Source organism: Dermacentor albipictus, chromosome 7 (assembly GCF_038994185.2).
Source record: "Dermacentor albipictus isolate Rhodes 1998 colony chromosome 7, USDA_Dalb.pri_finalv2, whole genome shotgun sequence".
Classification (NCBI taxonomy): domain Eukaryota; kingdom Metazoa; phylum Arthropoda; class Arachnida; order Ixodida; family Ixodidae; genus Dermacentor; species Dermacentor albipictus.
The window spans coordinates 142817292-142835294 of NC_091827.1; the positions used below are offsets into that span (position 1 = coordinate 142817292).

The 18003-nt window shown below is 49.3% G+C and overlaps 1 protein-coding gene and 1 pseudogene across 14 annotated transcripts in view; one reads left to right on the plus strand and one right to left on the minus strand.

Annotated features, from left to right (window-relative positions):
- The window catches only part of LOC139047307 (ribosome-binding protein 1-like), a 396181-nt gene that overhangs the window by 137648 nt on the left and 240530 nt on the right, over positions 1-18003 (plus strand). For all 14 annotated transcript variants that reach the window (XM_070521128.1, XM_070521124.1, XM_070521121.1 and 11 more), the window contains 3 exons: positions 685-753; positions 7700-7797; positions 8091-8313. In XM_070521128.1, coding sequence (XP_070377229.1) covers positions 685-753; positions 7700-7797; positions 8091-8313 — 390 coding nt within the window. The remainder of the gene's footprint in view (positions 1-684; positions 754-7699; positions 7798-8090; positions 8314-18003) is intronic.
- On the minus strand, positions 14332-16194 carry LOC139047478 (piggyBac transposable element-derived protein 4-like; annotated as a pseudogene).

The window sequence follows — 18003 nt, forward strand, 5'->3', positions numbered from 1 at the left end:
AGGGGGGAGGGGGTCGCATTTGGAAAAAGATATTGACCTGCGAAGGGTTAATGAAATTTATTGATTGAAAAATTTATGAACTCTCTCGAACCTGCTGTTTTGAAAAAATTATGGAAGTGTGCAGAGGAACATTGCGAGCAAATTTCATTGACATGCATTGACCTTGAAAAATTCCCAGAGTTGCCCGTTAAAGGGACACTAAATGAGTTAAGCTCTGATAAGCATGTCAGTCATCCACAGTACCAAAGCAGTCACTATGGGAAGAAAAAGTTTGAGAGGCCAGAAAAGGTACAGAAAGAAAACACGGATGGCAACGGGCCGCCCAAAGTTCCTGGAACAGCTCGCTGGAATGTGCTAGGTATCGGTGGCATTTACCCAGACCTCGAGTTATGGCGAAGATGTACTACATTATATTCTAAAAGTGCCAAAGACTGAACCTAGCAAGTTTCAAGAACTTCTGTGTTACAGCAGCCTAAACTTCAAAAAAGATGCTTCGAAATCCATGACGTTACACTGACCTACTGGTGCTGGGGTTCTGGTGCGAGAGTAAACAGAAAATGAAACTTTGCTCACGACTTCCTTTTCTGGTAAGTAGCTTCTTACTGTGAAAGTAACAAAAATAGAGCTTTCGAAGTGTTTGTTATTAGTCTAAAATGACTCTCTCTTTGCTGTGTGTGTATGCAGGTGAAGGAACTCAGGCAGGAGCTGAATCAGCAGCTGACTAGGGTGCAGCAGCAGGAGAGGAACCTTAAGGTGAAGCATAACACAATATAGATCACTAGAAAAGCTGTGCAAAATTACTTTGCTCGAAATATAATGATGCATTTATTGAGAGACTACACAGATTATCTGGGCATCCGATAACGCTTGCAGCCGCACTGCAGATAAAGGAAAAAGCTACTCTTGCATAGTACTCTATCTGAAGTTGAGTAGAAAGCGAACAAGCTATTCAAAACCCACCAAATAAATCTTGCTATCACTGCCTTACGGTTGCATTGAACATCAGACACTGTGTGTGGTGGTAGCCCTAAATCGCACTAAATTAAGCTTGTAATTTCCATCCTGCCATCTGTATCTGCTGCTCAAAAATAACCTCTTTTTCAGCACTTGCGACCTTCCTCAGTTTCTGTGCAGTAACCACGCAAGGTGTCGAAGGCATTGTGTCATAGCATTCTCAAGCTTCTGTACCTGTCGGCATTTCCGCTGGTGTTGCAAGTTGTCCTTGTCTCTCCAGACGTTGAAATCAGCACTTCCAGAAGGAGTGCAGTGTTTCGCTTTGTGAGTCTGGCACGGCAGTTTTTGGACGTTACAACCAGGAAAGGAAAAACAGCAGGAAGCTAAAACATGTAACCCTATAACAACGAAACGAGAATAACTTTCAGGAGCGTAGGAGCTGGGGAAAACAAAACATGCAAGAATGTATCAATGAGGTTCTACTGTATTTTCTACCACAATCGATGCACTTCTGCATGCTTCGGGACAAGTCTTCCATGTTTCTCCAGGAATGATGAGCACACTCATCATCCCAAGCCGTCTGAAGCTCGTCGTCGTCGGAAAAACTCTTTCCTTTCAGCCTGTTGTTGACATCGGGGAACAAAGCGAAGTTGCATGGAGCCAAGTCTGGGTTGTGAAGAGGATGCTACTCCAGCTTCAGCTTGGTACTTGCTGAATAATCTATGCAAGTCTTGGAACGGTATGCAGGTACATTGTAGTGGTGCTGAAGCCATGTGTCTCGCCTTGGGTGTAGACGGATGTTTTTGAATGCTGAGCAGAGATTCTTCTAATGCACCACTTTGCTGTGACTCTTCTGTGCGTTTAGCACTGTACGCTCCATGACACCTTTGAATAAAAAAAAATAATAATAAAAACGCCAGCCATTCTCTTTTCCATAGATCTTGATTTTTGCACACACATGGGTGTTGCTCTGTCAACAAAAACCAGACATCGTTCTCGGCTTAAGGGAGCACAGCGTTAAGATACCAGGTTTCATCACCTGTTGGCATTGTGAGAAGTCTCATTTTAGAAACTCTTGAGCATCTCGTGGCACCATGAAGCACGTCACGTGACCTGCTCATGGTAAAGGCGTGAGACACCCTAAGAGAACAGGCTTTTTCTCACTTGGAAGTGTTCATGTAGAGCAGACTTAATCACCAGTGTATGAATATTCAGTCTCTTCTACTTGGCGATACGTCGCCCACCCGTCGGCCTAGCGCATCTTGCACGGAGCAAAGATACTACGTTCTCCTTGACAGATGAAATGGGAAAGCTGACCTTGGAGGATCTTCCGCGTTTAAATTTTCTCTCTGGAACTGCCGATGCCATCCGAATATTGTTGTGCGCAGGGGGACAGTCATCCCCCTGCGCAGGAGCCATTTCCTCCAGGTGCTGATTCACACTAAAACCATGTGCAAAAAATGTGGCGGTGAAAAAGTTAAGTCACGTTTCACTTCATGAACGCGGGTGACAGGCAAGTGCATGGGTGCTGTAGCGCACGTGACGCTATCGGCCTTCAGTGCACCTTGATGCCTTCACTGTCCGCATCACAGATCGTATTCAAAACAGGGCTCGGGAAGCTGCGCCTTACGCAGCAGCCACCAGAGTAGGACGCCCCATAGTAAACATTTGCTTACTAAATAAATTACCTAGCATGGTGTCTGCACACACAAGCAAATGGGAACACTTCGCACTTGATGGCCATGGACACTCACTGTCAAAACGCTGGCATGAGGAATTGCAGCAGCAAGCATTGTGACCTTCGGGCTGTCTGTCGCTTTAATGCAAACTCAGCGGTCAGCACACAATGCACGCCAAGCTAATAGCCGTCGGCCCACCTAGTCTGTGGCCCAAAAGCAGATTGCTTTCAAGATAAAGCCTGTGCGACTGCGCGTGGCCGAAGTACAACGTTCGCGGTCCATTCCGTCCCCCGGTGCCAATGTGCAACATGTGCGATAGAATAAGGCGCACTTTCTTCCCTTGCGCACACGATTTAGCCGCCATCGTCGGCTCACCATCGCACACTTTCACTTGAACACACAGCGTACGGTGCATGAGGACGATGTTACCACGAGACGAACCCACTACGTATGCATCGCAAACAAGTAGCAACTGCCAGAGGAGTTCAACCCAGCGCTCATCTGCCTACCTTCTTTCTCCACGACGCTTTGCCTCGTTTCTCCATCTCCACTTCGCTCAACGTTTCCTACACAAGGTGGCAGTGCTTTGCCGGGCGAGCTGGCTCCTTTATACTTCACCTCCAGGCACCTTCGTCGTTCACCTGCTTCACGGTGTCGCACGTCTCCCGCCAACTTAAAGAGCTGGCCAGTTGCACTTGCGCACAAAACTGCCTGGCAATCCACTTGTGGCCACAGCAGCAGTGCAAGCACTTTCTACTCCCACAGCCCAGGAGAAGCTAAAGTACAGAGCTTGTGCTGCCAGCGATAAGTTAGAACATGTCTCAGCATGACGTAATAGTTATGTGGAAACCGACAAGGTGGAGAGAAGTAGCTAATAAAGGGAAAATGAGACATCCACCCAAACGTAGTTAAGTGCTACAAAGAAAGCCAATGCGGTTTCCTCGAAAGAAAAATTCGTCCCGAACCAGGACGAATTTTTCGTTAACTGCGAAGCTTTTATTTCGAGGAACCTGTATGGGTACAGTCAACGACTGAATTTTCGGACGCCCAAATTTTCGGACATGCCTGATATTGTGAACCCACAGCACCCTTGTGAAGGAAATCGACATGCAGCCGAAGCATATCACCGCTTTCAACCACAACTAGCCGAATCTAGCCGTCACACACCGATTTGGTCTGGCCAGGCTGGCTGTGTTCATCGCCGCACTTCCGCCTCCGGCGGAGTTTCCGGAGCGGCGCCATTTCGTTTGTTCGCGCAGGCATGCGCAGGCCACATTTTGGCGAGCGTGGTGTGTGGTTGTGCTGTTGTGTCAAGTGTACTCTGCGTCGCTAGGCCTAGGTGCTTCGACGCTCGTCAGCGAACTCCACTGTTTGCAACTTCAAGATTTCGCTCGCCTTCGATGGCCCCCACTCCGTCTTCGTCGTCCTCGCCGATGGCATCGAAGCGCGGAAAGCAGTACCGTCGGTTTGTTGTTGACAGTCTGTTGACGCTGACGACGAGCTCGACTTCTGTGCAGAACTGACTGACGAGGAAATAGCCCGTCAGGTTGTGGGGGATTCAGAATACTCCGATGTTGAAAATGAGGAGCCAATGCCTGCGCCGCCTACAAGTGCCGAGTTGGCATGAGCACTGTTGACTCTTTCATCGGTGTACAGTGTTGACATGACCCTTACTCAGATCGAGGCGAATATGATCGCATGCAACCAGAATGCCGTCCAAACAACAATCAACAAGTTCTTCAAGCCACTGCAGCAATAACACCGGCTGCCCGACGATGCACATGTACATAATAAACCGGCAGTCGGCTGCATACAGTTTTTGAATGCCTCTTTTTATAGCCACTTCACTGATGCTTTGGCAGGGTTTCGGAAGCTTGGTACTTCGCCCTTTACCTCTGATCTGAGAAAAAAGGAAAAAAAGTGCGTTGTTTTGCATGCATTCATTTTTTCGTACTGCCTGAATTTTCGGACGTTTTTACGTTCCCTAGAGGGTCCGAAAAATCGGTCATTGACTGTATCCTCCGTAGCACTTGGGTACGCTTGGGTGGGTGTCTCAATTTTTCCTTTCTCGGCACGTGTGAACTTGCTCGTGGGACCGTTGGCTGTCAAAGTCGGGAGACAATAAAGCCAAGGGAAGCATCAAGGAAATTAGCTGTAATTGAAATGTTGAAAGTAATAGAGAAAGGGAAAGTGGATGTTCAAAAAAGGATGTTCCCCATCCACCCACCTTGTCTCCGAGTGTTGCTGGGCAACACCCCTGGGGTTGCATCCAGCAAGCATGCGCGCCTCCGGTTGGTGGATGGCCGCCCCCATTCGGCTTCCACTGGCAACACCTTATCTTTTCGTGAACTTTCATTTCCCTTTATTATATTCTACATTTCAATTTCACATAATTTTCCCGATGCTTTCCTTGGCTTTATACGATTGTGACTAACAAAATTGAGCCTTTCGTTCCCCTTCTTCTCTAAGATAACCTAGGGTCCTTCGTACGTTCCTACAATACTGTCGATAAAGGAACTTCACACCACTGTTCAGTCAAACCCACTTATAACGATACTGGTTTTAACTAGGTGTATGCAAATATTACATTTTTCAAATAGGAATCGAATACGAAAACTTAGCATCGAATATTGAATAATGATATGCACATGCATTTATTAGCAAGCTGGTTTATTTTAATATGATTCTGGAACATTGTAATTATAGTGTCATTGGTAAAAAAAATAGTAAGCAGTTATACTAAAGGATTGTGTATTTGGTTCATGTTAGCATTGTAAAATTGGTCATATCATAAGAAGCCAACAAATACTGACACCGAGGACAACATAGGTAAAATTACTTGTGCTTAATAAATGAAAAAAAGAAATGATAAATTAATGGAAATGAAAGTGGACGAAAAAGCAACTTGCCGCAGGTGGGGAACAAAAGCGGATGGGGAAACGGCGCCGCAGTAGCTTAATTGGTAGAGCTCTACTGTGCACTTGGCTGCTACTGCTGCTTCAGGGCTTCTTCTGCGGCACATTTCCACTCTCGCTGAGAGAGAGAGATTGGAGAGCTTTAGCGTGCCTTTAGCGTTGTACCGAATTAGTGGAGGTGCAAAGGTGAATGGCCTGCATGGTGCAGCCACCTGGTGGCGCAGAGCTCGACCAGACAAACACAGCTAACATTGCTGTAACCAAGTGCCTTTCAGACATCATAGTTGTACGGAAACCTACAAGATGGAGAGAAGTAATTAAATAATGGAAAGTCAGACACCCACCCATTTGTAGCAATTGCCTCAAAGAAACTCGTACGGGTTCCTCGAAAGAAAAGTCTCACAGTTGAAGAAAAATTCGACCCGGGACCAATGCCTTTGCGGGGCAGCCGCTCCATCATCTGAGCTAACCAGGCGGCTAGCTAATGAGCGCAAGGGCACAGTTTGAGGACACCCGAGACGATTTGGATGCTTACCGCCACCAGTTCTGTTCTGCGGAACACAGGCAGCAATACCGTCATGGTACCAGCCAAGGAGGCGGGGACAAGTCGCAGTGGGCACTGAGCGGGTGCCCCACGAGGGGAGCACTGAAGGGGCACTGTCTCCGCAAGACTGCTTAGAGTGTGGCAAAGTTGAAATAGCTTTGCTGCAACTTTTTTGCTTCACGGCAGAAGGTTATCGTGAACGCACGTCCACGCCTCAGAACGGAGAGACTGCTATGCAGCGTGCAGCTAAGATTAGAGGCTACTTCGATAGGTGGATAGAACTATTAGAGGCCCCTCAGATGTTCCAGGGCCTGGCTGAGTTGGTCATGATGAAACAGTTCCTAGCTAACTGCAATAAAAAGCTTGCCAAGTTTCTCTGCGAGCGGGATTGCCGTACCTTGTGTGCTGCTACAAAAGCAGCTGATATATTTATAGACGCACAGCAACAAAGAAACTTGCATCACTTTAAAGAAGATTCAGGAATGAATAACACTCAGAGTCAAAAAATTGGCCAAAACAAGAACATTTTGCCCGAAATGCCATCAAGACGGTCATGAGGCAAAACAGTGCCCAGAGAAAGGATCGAGGCAGGATGAAACGTCTTGTTTTGTAGATAACACGCCACCCAAGTCCACGCCTATGCCTGAAATAGTCGATGTCGAGCATGTGCCGGCCGGAGGGACTCCAGGAGATTAAAGTGATTCACGGACTCCTCGCAGATATCTGGTCAGCACAATGCTTGATCGATAAAAGGAAGATAATCATCCCAGTAATATGCCTGTGATATGGGGAGTGTTAAACAGATACAGAGTTTCAGTTCTGCGGAACACAGGCAGCAATACCGTCATGGTACGCCACAGCTTGGTTCCCCAGGAAGCTTTCACCGGCGAGCAACTGCCCGTGGTACCGGTTGATGGAACGACCCACGTTCTTCCCGAAGCCCACGTCACATTGTCATCGCCTTATTTTATGGGAGAGATGCTGGCGATTTATGATGATTTATGATGCTACCCATTTATGATGTAATTCTAGTGAACATTACAGAAGCTGTGGTTGGTGCTCCGCTGGACGGCTCGCAGACAAACGCCAGCGTGAGACGTTGAGGCGTAGGCTCAGGAACGCCATACATAGGCAGGGGCCTGGACCCATGGGCCAATGGGCTGCTTTTCCGTTGTGGGTCTTCTTCACTCCGATTCCTATATCACCAAGGCCCCCTCCCGCATTCCATGCTCGTGCCACGAGGCTCTCAGGAGTTCTTTTTTTTTTTTTCACCTTTTTTCTGGTGCAATTGCACGATCACGCTCAAGCCTTTGTCGTCATCGGTGTCGTTTTCGCCTTTCTTTTTCAACGCAACACGCACACCTCATGGCAAGTGGGCACAAGTACAGAACAAGCAAATGAAACAGCACAGTAAATCTAAACATGGGTGGGTGCAATTTCAGTGCTGTACACAGTCACTGGAGTGCCACTGAAAATGCTAAAATTCAAGTTAGTTCGAAGCCAGAGGAATGGCTATAGTGTGCTGATATTTGTCAAAGTGCTGTTGCAGTCGTCTCCTCGTCAACTGCCATCGTTCTTTAATTTCTTCACTGGCTTTGTTCCTGCAGACCCAGCAGAAGGCAATGGAAGAGCAGACGGCGCAGTTGCAGAGGCTGCGCGATGAGTCGAGGCAGCTGCAGCAGAGGGTGCACCAGCTGGAGGCTGAGTGAGTGACACACAGATGTCTGTTCCTGGGTGCACGTTTAACACTTTTGATCACTCATGAAGTAAGCACAGGAAAGAAATGTCACTTTCTTCATCTGTCTTCTTTTCTATGCTCTAGGTCTTCTGAGGATGCAATAGCGAGTAGCCCACCTATCCATCCTATTACCCATAATTACTTCAGTCTCTGTTCTCCTGTGCCAGTCTGTCTCGTTAAAATGTCCGGTGTGCTTTGTGCGCCATGTGTTGCTACCACTGGAAAATGCCAGTTGGGGTGAGCAACGTGTGTTCACGCAGGCTGCAGCAGTCGTCGGCATTGGTGTGCGAGCGGGTGCGATCGAGAGAGGAAGAGCTCGAGCAGGTCCACCGCGAGGCCCTGGAGCGGGAGCGTCGGGAGGCAGAGACGCGGCTGGCACAGGCACAGCAGCAGGCGGAGGCACTGGAGGCCACCTGCGCCCAGCTCCGGCAACGGCTTGACCAAGAAGCACAGAACCTGGCCGCCCAGAGGAACGCCTCTGAGGTACGGAGGCTGGTCGAGGGAGTACTGCTGCTCTCATCCGGCGAGATGATTTGTCCTATCTTTCTATGCATGTAAAATAGATAAACACGCTAAAACGAGAAAAAAACGCTTCTGACCTCACATGGCCATGAATAGAATGGCTCACAAACAAAATTCTGCAATGTGGCAGTGGCACGTAACAGCACCTGCACTTGCCTACACAAAAAATTGCAGTCGGCACATGCAGTCCTGACACGGTAAAACAAGAAAAAAACTTTTCTGGCCTGACATGGCCATGAATAGAATGGCTCACAAACAAAATTCTGCAATGTGGCAGTGGCACGTAACAGCACCTGCACTTGCCTACACAAAAAATTGCAGTCGGCACATGCAGTCCTGACACAGTAAAACAAGAAAAAAACTTTTCTGGCCTGACATGGCCATGAATAGAATGGCTCACAAACAAAATTCTGCAATGTGGCAGTGGCACGTAACAGCACCTGCACTTGCCTACACAAAAAATTGCAGTCGGCAGATGCAGTCCTGACACGGTAAAACAAGAAAAAAACTTTTCTGGCCTGACATGGCCATGAATAGAATGGCTCACAAACAAAATTCTGCAATGTGGCAGTGGCACGTAACAGCACCTGCACTTGCCTACACAAAAAATTACAGTCGGCACATGCAGTCCTGACAGCGCACTGCCAGGTGGGATTGGGTTGTGCACGCACCCTCTGCAGGGCGCTTTGTTTGTACATGCAGTCGAACCCGTTATAACATACTCGATGGTACCACAAAAAGTGGTAATTATATCAGTTGTTTGTTATACAGTGGAATCTTGTTAACGGAAGTCACTTACCGTATTTACTCGCATAATGATCGCACTTTTTTGTCAGAGAAATTGACGCAAATTCAGGGGTGCGATCATTACGCGGGTTAAATTTCCCGCGATACAAGGTGTTTTTTTCCAGCCCACATTTGCTGTGGGATGCGGGTGCGGGGCACCAAAACAACAATGGCGGCCGGCGGAGCAAGCCAAACGCGCCGAATGCGATTTTTTTTTGTTCTCGTGAGTACATTACGTGCATTGAAACAGTTTCTTCCGTATCAGTGATGAATAGTATCGTTAATATCGGCAAGTTTGCGGCAATAACGTGGCCATGTCCACTTTGAGGGGACAGAAACAGATGGGCGCACATAGCTGCCAGTGACAGAAACTCATGGCCGGCGTGCTGCGGAAACTGCGGCGTCTGTCTTCACTACTATCCTAACACGGCATGTTTCCGCTAAGGGTAGGCGAATATCTTAGCTGTGTTACAAGCGTCCACGTATGAATAGGGTACACTTTTAACGTACCAGTGTAAACGTGTCTACTATCATTGCCGCGCGCGATTTGTTGCTTCTTCGCGAGTGCAGATGAGAAGAATCGAAAGGTGCCTTTTTTGTTTTTGTTGACCACAACCATTATAAAGCCTACCCATAATAAAGGCAAGTTTGGTTGTACCTCTTTTTGTCATGGAAGTGCAGAAAGTGATGAAGGTAATGAAATGAGGCATCTACTTAAGAATGTTTGGTGCGTGCAGGCGAGTCGTTCGCGTAGCATTCGACAGATGGTAAGCGCGATCATTATCAGCTAGACTTGGCACACAACATATCGCTGCGGAAAGTTCGGGGTGTGATCATTACATGGGAAATTTTTAAAAATCGAATTTTGACGACAGAATTCAGGGGTGCGATCGTTATGCGAGTGCGATCATTATGCGAGTAAATATGGTATTTGCAACTGCCTCTTAAGCAGAACACCATCCTCATGGTTGGTTGATATTGTATTCGTGCAATTGTATTCAGCTCACATGGGCTCCTGCTTTTCTCGCTATTTTGTGTGGAACATTGCTTGGAAACTCGGCGAATTTGGTAACCTCAGGTTCCTGAAGTTGCAAGGCATCGTTTGACACCAGCCACGACGCAATGAGTAGACCTTTACTCGAATAACCAAACCCTGAACATTCTGTGACCGTGCGCTCCAAAATAACCCTAACGCCGGGGCACCCGTGGCACGAGCGGGAGACCAGCGGCTCGCGCCTGCATGCCCGCGGTGCACGCACACGGCGCTCTCGCAGTAGGAGTGAATCACGCAGAAGCAGCATCTGAGGTGAAGCGCGCCTGCTTTTCTGGAAACACAGATGACGAACGCTTTACAAGAGCCGACAACGGCGCGTATGGAGGTGACCGGGGCTGACTCCGATACCATACCACAGTGGACATACGGCGTGAATAGCGGCAAAACGACTGGTGAAGCCCACATTGAGTGGCTACTAGTTGATCGTAAAGGCAGATCAGCAAAAGAAGACAATAAATCCACCGAGGAAAGAGCCACGGAAGTCCTGAAACCAGACAAGCACAACCACTGCCCCTACGTCAACGCATTCTGAAGATGCGCTCCTTTCCTACTGACGACTTCAAGATCGTCTTCCGCCCTCAAGCAGGTCTTGACCTCTCGAAGCACACACTCATCGCAGTGACACATGACATCGGAAGATCCAGTGGTTTGGCCCAGCAAGACTTTCACGATAATGTCCGAGTACAAGTGCAGAAACTAGAGAATGTGATCATCGCGAGCACGGCAAGTACGGAACGAGCTTCCAAACTGCAGCATATGAACACCATACAACTCAACGGAACCGTCTATCAAGTAAATCCCCACATTCGACATCCAGACGATGTGTGCCGCGAGGTGATATACGGCCTCGGACCGGGTACAAGTCCTGCGGAGATTGTTGCCGGCCTTCGGGTGGACTCAAGATACACGGTTCTGGGCGCGCGCATGCTAGGATCTTCAACAGCCGCGGTTATCACCTTCGACGGACAGCACGTCCCTTATTACCTAACATACCAGAGCGGTGACTACAGATGCAAGCCCTACTGAAAATCCGTCCAATACTGCAGAACCTGCAGCGCCATTGGACACCGACAGGATATCTGTCCTCAGCCGAGAGCCAACTTCTGCTGGTCACGCGGGCGTGATGGGGTCACGGAAGAACATGATTGTCACCCGAAGTGCAAAATTTGCAGTGGAGACCACGAAACGGCAGGCAAGGAATGCAAGAAGAAACTCCGCAACAACCCGCCTCCCTACCAAGTAAGAAGACAGCAACTTAACGCTCGCGCCCGAGAGAATCACTGGAGCTCGAGCACCGAAGACTTCCCCGCGCTGGTTACCGCCTCGGACAGCTCACGGGGGCCCTCGCCTCGACAAAGACCTGGCCGGAGACGCTCTCGCTCCATCCTATGATCAAGCTTTACATCCCGCTCTCGGTCACGGTCTCGCTCTGTTAGGCGAATCACTTACGTCGCCGCGGCGAACGGAAGCAGCGCCTCAAATTCCTCACACAACCCGAGCAGTTCAGGCGAGACAGCGACGATACGGACTCTCGAACACAAAGTACAGGATCTACAGAGGACGATACAACAACAACCGGTAGCTGAGTGCAACATGTCAGAACTCGAAGAAAGAGTAGCGAAGAGAGTAGAAGAAAGCATACTAAAACATGTAGAAACCAGAATAATGAAGCGGGTAGACGAACGGCTGCAAGCACATGAAGTGAAGATTCTCGATCTTGTTGAATGACGCCCTCAAGTCTTCGAGGAAACCCTCACTACAAAACTTCTCGCATCAGCAGACAGAACCATAGAGACAGTGGTAACTAAGATCATGGAAAAGGCAGAGCCACTACAGTGGAATCTCGATGATACGATCACGGCTAATACGAATTTCTGGATGATACGAATTTTTCTGTGGTCTCGGTCGAGCCCCATTACTTTCCAATGTGCTAGAGAACGGTTGTTACGAATCAATTTACGACCCGCATCGGTTGATACAAATATTACCGAAGATACTTTGGAAATTTTAAAGTGTGCTTGGCGAAGGCCAGACGCTGCTGCCGTCTGTGCTCCGCTTCCCTGGCTTTACTGTTCGGTGAAATGGCCGGTCACTGCTGCCGTCTGCGCTCCAATTCATTCGCTTTGGTGTTCGGCGATATCGCCTGTCGCTGCTGCCGCTTGCGTTCCGCTTCCCTGCCTTTAGTATCCGGCGATCTAATCAGTCGCTGTTGGCGTTTCCGTTCTGCCTCCCTTGCTTTCGCATCTGGTTACATGTTCATTCGTCACACGCGCATTCGCTCCTTGTTCTGGTGTTTGATGTTGGGGGAATCCGGCGTCCACTGCCGCTTCCAGAACCGCTTGGCGCGCAATCACTGGGCCGCTTCGGAGCGGCGGTGCAGCTGCCACTGCCGACGCCTGCGCGCTCGCTCTACCGCTACTGTGTGACGTCACAGTTGCTATGCGCAGCTGCGCCCCCGTCTGGCGCGCCGGTTGCTAAGGAGGGGAGGAGGTTGCGCCGCTGCGCGGAGAAGAGGCCACAGCTGGCACCATTCCAGCGCACGGACGGACGCGACCGCGAGCCCCACCGACGACAGTGAAAGAGAACAGCGCGCAATTACGCGATTTCTCCCTCTCTCTTTTGGTGCGGAGGCGCGGACGTGGCGCCGGACAGCGCGGAGGCCGCGACTGGGCGCGAAGAGTTTGAAGCAGTGGCACTTTTGTTGCTTTTGTGCTTTTCCTCCTTCTCCGCGTGCCATCGGACGGAGTGGCTGCTGTGCTTCTAGCCGCGTTCTTGACTTTGACGTGGGCGACGGCAAAGGACCACCACGGGCGGCTGAAACGCTGCATGCGCTCGAAGTTCTGAGGCGTGCTATGGCCGCGGATAAAATCAGCGACGACATGTGTACGCGTTTTTATGGATTTGAACAAAGTCTGCTAATTGACTTGACAAATAAAAAGAAGCAGAAGGACATCGGAGACTTTTCCTTCAAGAAATAAATGCTTTTTACGTAAGTGTGCCTGAGTGAATTCACCTCTCACTCTTTAATTTAGCTAGATTTAATTGTTTGGATGATACGAATTTTGGCTAATACGAATATTTTCCGTGACCCCGTGAGATTCGTATCATCGAGATTCCACTGTAACCTGTACTGTCACCACACTCGACGCCAAACTGGGCGGCTTCATGGCACAACAACACAAATTCATGACCTATGCTTACAAGAATTTCGTGACCCATGAACATCTGGCGGAGCAGTTAGGAACCAAACGCAAAGGACGAAGGACAGTACGAGGGGAATCCGCGGAGGATTCTAGCTCGACAATGCCAAACCACCTACTCCAGGTGGAGGACAACCACCAACATGGCAGCTAGCAAACGTAGACATACCGAGCCGCTTCCCACCCTCCGCATTGGGCACTGGAATTGCAGATCCTATAGTCCTAGCTCGGCCAACCTGCAAGACTATCTCAAAGCAAACAATCCAGACATAATCGCGCTACAGAAAACCAACACCAAGGAAATAAAGCTCCCCGGCTACAACACTATGACACACACTGCCCTCACCGCAATTCTTGTCAAAAAGACACTAACTGCACAGGCTCACGAAATTCAAGACACTGAAATCGAACACACCGTAGTGGAGGTGTTGCCGACTCGCAAGAATCAACAGAGCCTATACCTGGCCAATCTCTACAGCCCGCCGCGGTAGCAGCTACTCCACTACAACCATTTCGTCCGGGACCTTCGCAAGAATGCTAACGTCAACCGGCTTGTTGTGGTAGGGGACTTTAACACTTTCCTGTCCGTGGGAAAATAAGCACTTTTTGGGTGGTCTAGTAAACATTTTTTTTGCTGCTACACCAACTGTTTGATATTAAAATGTTTAGTATCAATTTGTAGAAGAGGGAATGTGCTTTTTAATAGTGTTGTTTGAAAGCAAACATTTATTACCAATGAATTGAAAAAAAAATCACTTAATAAAAAATTTGTAACAAAAACGAGGAAACTCTGCAAAAACGTCGATGCTGCTTTGCACCAAGACAACATAAAAAAAATTCGAAATATACATTTTGAAGGGACAGGCCGTATACAACATTCCTGCAAATATAAACTTTCTATCTGTACAAGTTATTGTTTTACAAAGGAAAAGGTTATCCCTAGTGGCTATCATGCCACCGCACAAAGCAGTTGCGTGATGTGGTGAAGCACAAGTTTGCGGAGCACGTCTCGCAGAAAACATTCGTTTTTTGTTCCACTTTCCGTTCTTGATAGCACTATTTGCAGTTCCTGTATCTTTGTAGCTTCTGGGGCTTGTGCTTTTGATCCTTAGGGGCACATGAAGCGGGAACAGCAGGAGGAGCCTTGGGTTCTGGATGTTGTTGCTCATCAAGCCCTATGAGCTGCTCTACCAGCTCTAGCCTGAACGCGAACTGATCAAAGCGCGAACCTCTTGACAATTCAGGCACTTCGGGATGTTGCCGACGGTGCTCATCAAATAGAATAAAGCTGTTGACAACAGCAATATCTATACTGTGGAAAAACAGCGTTTTCCACCAACGCACGCACTTCATCAGAACATTGTATGTCCCAATCAGCTGGTCCGATTTATCGACGCCGAGCATGCCCACATTGTACTTGTCAATCAGCATTGGCTTTTTCACCGATAGTTCTTCCCACTTATTGTCCACTTTCCTTCTGCGCTTCGCAAGTACGAATTTGTTGGCTGTGTGGGCTGTCGACATCATGTGAACAACACGCTTGTCCTTCCATTGTAAATATAGTACGTCCTGTTCCCGTAGCCAGCGAACATCTCCTCTCTTTGCCTTTTTTTCCCATTGGGTGTCCTTGAGCTCGGCTGGAAAGCCCCGACGATCCTTGCGCGTTGTGCCACAAGCAAGCGTCTTGCGCTCCAACAAGTGTACGAACAAGGATGTCGACGTGTAGAAGTTGTCTAAATAAATGATGTACCCTTGATCTAGGTAGTCCTCTGCCAGTCGCGTCACAACATCGAATGCCAGCCCACGTGCGCTAGGTGCTTCACGCTTTCCTGTGTATACACTGAACTGAACAGTGTAACCAGATTTGGAGTCCGCCAAAACCCACAATTTATACCCCCATTTAATAACTTTGTCCCGCATGTACTGTCTAATTCCGGATCTGCCTTTGGATTTTACCATCCTCTCGTCAACGGAGAGGCTCCGATCAGGCTGGAAAAATTGGGCGGATGAGGCGTTGATGTGCTTCAGCAGCGAAGCTACGCGATGCAGCTTGCCATGGGATGCGGCAGTTGTCTTCTCAGGGTCGGACACACTCAGGAATGCAAGCAACGCTTTGAATCTATTTCTTGGCATTACCGAAGGCGGAAGAAGACCAGAAAATAATTTCCGCGTGTTCCAGTAGCAGTGCAAGCGCGGTACTTGTACAATACCCATGTAAATGAGAAGTCCGATAAACTTCTTCATCTCATCGGGAATCACTTCCTTCCAAGAGCCGTCTCTCTCACTGTATGATTGCTTCTCCAAAATATGCATCCACGCATATTTATTTGTCATGTTGCGTATCTCGGTGATTATTTCCGCCGTGAAGAACAGCGCGAAGAAGTCGACGGCTCTTGCGAAGCGCCGCGTGGCACTACGGAGCGCAGTGCCGAGGTCGACTCCCGGCCGTCTTCTCGCGCAAAACTCCACTCTTTGTGCCGCCGCCGACAAGTGGTCCTGTCCAAACGACGTTGACACCCTGCAGATAAGAGCCGTAGCCTTTAGAACACGCCGCATGTCTTTAGATCTGATCGCGGCCGCGATAAAATGGCTCGGAGTGGAAAACGGAACTTACCGGCGGATACCTGTCGACGTTCCGGGGCTACTTGACGCACTTTCACCGTCCGTGCTGAAGTTGGATGAGTCAAAGTCATCTCCCGAGTCTCCGCTGCTACCACCATCACAAAATTCTGATGCAGACTCATCGGAATCCGTCGAAACTCGCCGTTTCCGAGGAGCAGCTGCGCGGGACGTCGACGCCATATCCGAAACTAAGCGCGCTCGTCAGGCGCGATTCAAAGGCGTTTTAAAAATCCCTCCCGCGGCCAAAAAAGGAAACACAAAAGGGAAACTTGAAAAATAGTTGTCCTTTTATGCGCTGGATGGCGCTAGCTGTCCGTAAGCGCTCCGAACGGGAGAAAATCGACGTTGAAACCATCGACAACATACTGTCGATGGGCATAGGCGCGGACAGGAAAGTGTTAACGCCCCACACACGGCCTGGGGCTACCCCAATACCAGCAAGAAAAGGGCACGGGTTCACGACGCCGCACAGCAGCACGGTTTTACTTTATGAAATGACCTGCTCCAACCCACCCGAGTGGGCAACAGCGTGTCGAGGGACACCAATCCTGATCTCACGTTCACTAGAGACGTGCGAAAGGCCACGTGGACCCGACTCCCGGACACGCTAGGGAGCAATCACCACATAATTCAAATCGAGGTTGAACAATCTCACCGTGCGCACAAGACAGGAAAGGCGCGACCCACTGACTGGAATGCGTATAGGAATGAGCTTCACAACGATTCCGACATCGAAGACGTTGAAGCTTGGCCAAACGGTATCACAGGTGCGGCTGACGGCCACACCAGGACGATTCAACTAGATGAGGACAATCCGGCGGTCAATAACCACCTACTGCACTTATGGGAGGCTCGGCGATCGCTCCTCAAACGATGGCGCCGCCAAAAGCTCAACCGCAAGCTCCAGCACCGAATTGCCTTATTAAGCATGCAGGCACAGGAGTATGCTGAACAGCTAGTGAGTCAGAACTGGCGATCCTTCTACAACCAACTTCAAGGGACCCTCAGCACAAAGAAGACTTGGCATATGCTTTGATCCCTGGTTGACGACACCCACACCAAAACTCAACAAAGACATACAATTCACCGACTAATCCACAACTATGGCGGCACAGAGGAACAGCTACTCCAAAAACCTCAGACAAAGCTACACGGCTCAGCTAACCTGCAAACCACTGCCACCAACCTTTCCACCCCCAGGGAGTACCAAGGAGCGCCGAACGAAGAGCTAGATCGGCCTTTCACACAGGCAGAGTTGCAGGCGGCCCTAACACGCAATACGAGCCCGGGCAAAGACAGAGTCACCAACAAACACCTTCAAAAGCTACCCCCTGGGGCGTTGACGGCTTTCCTTCGGTACTATAACGACTGCTGAATTAAGGGCGAGCTACCAACAGCCTGGAAACACTCGGAGGTAACCATGGTACCCAAGCCAAACAAACCCATCTCCATCGCAAATCTCCGCCCCACCTCCCTTATGACCTGCGCCGGGAAACTATTTGAACACGTGGTCAACGAGCGGCTCACCACACATCTCGAGGAAAACGATCGCTATCCACACACCATGTTCAGCTTCCGCCAGATGCTCTCCACGCAGGACGTCCTCTTCCAGCTAAAGGAAAATATTCTTGACCATTTGAGCAAACACAGCAAGTCTTCCATTCTAGCGCTAGACGTAAAGGGCCCCTTTGATAACGTGAGCCATGAAGCCATTCTTCGTAACCTAGAAGATATCGGCTGCGGTGCCAAAACATACGCCTACATGCGCGCTTTCCTCACCAACCGTACGGCCATGGTGGGGATTGCCAACCTCCGGAGCAAGGCATTTCACCTACCTAATAGGGGTACGCCACAAGGGTCGGTAGTCTCGCCACTCCTCTTCAACGTGGCCCTCCTCAAACTTCCCCGCCTCTTAGACACCGTCCCAGGGATATTCCATGCTCTATATGCAGATATCACACTGTGGACAAGAGACGCGAGCACGGGTGA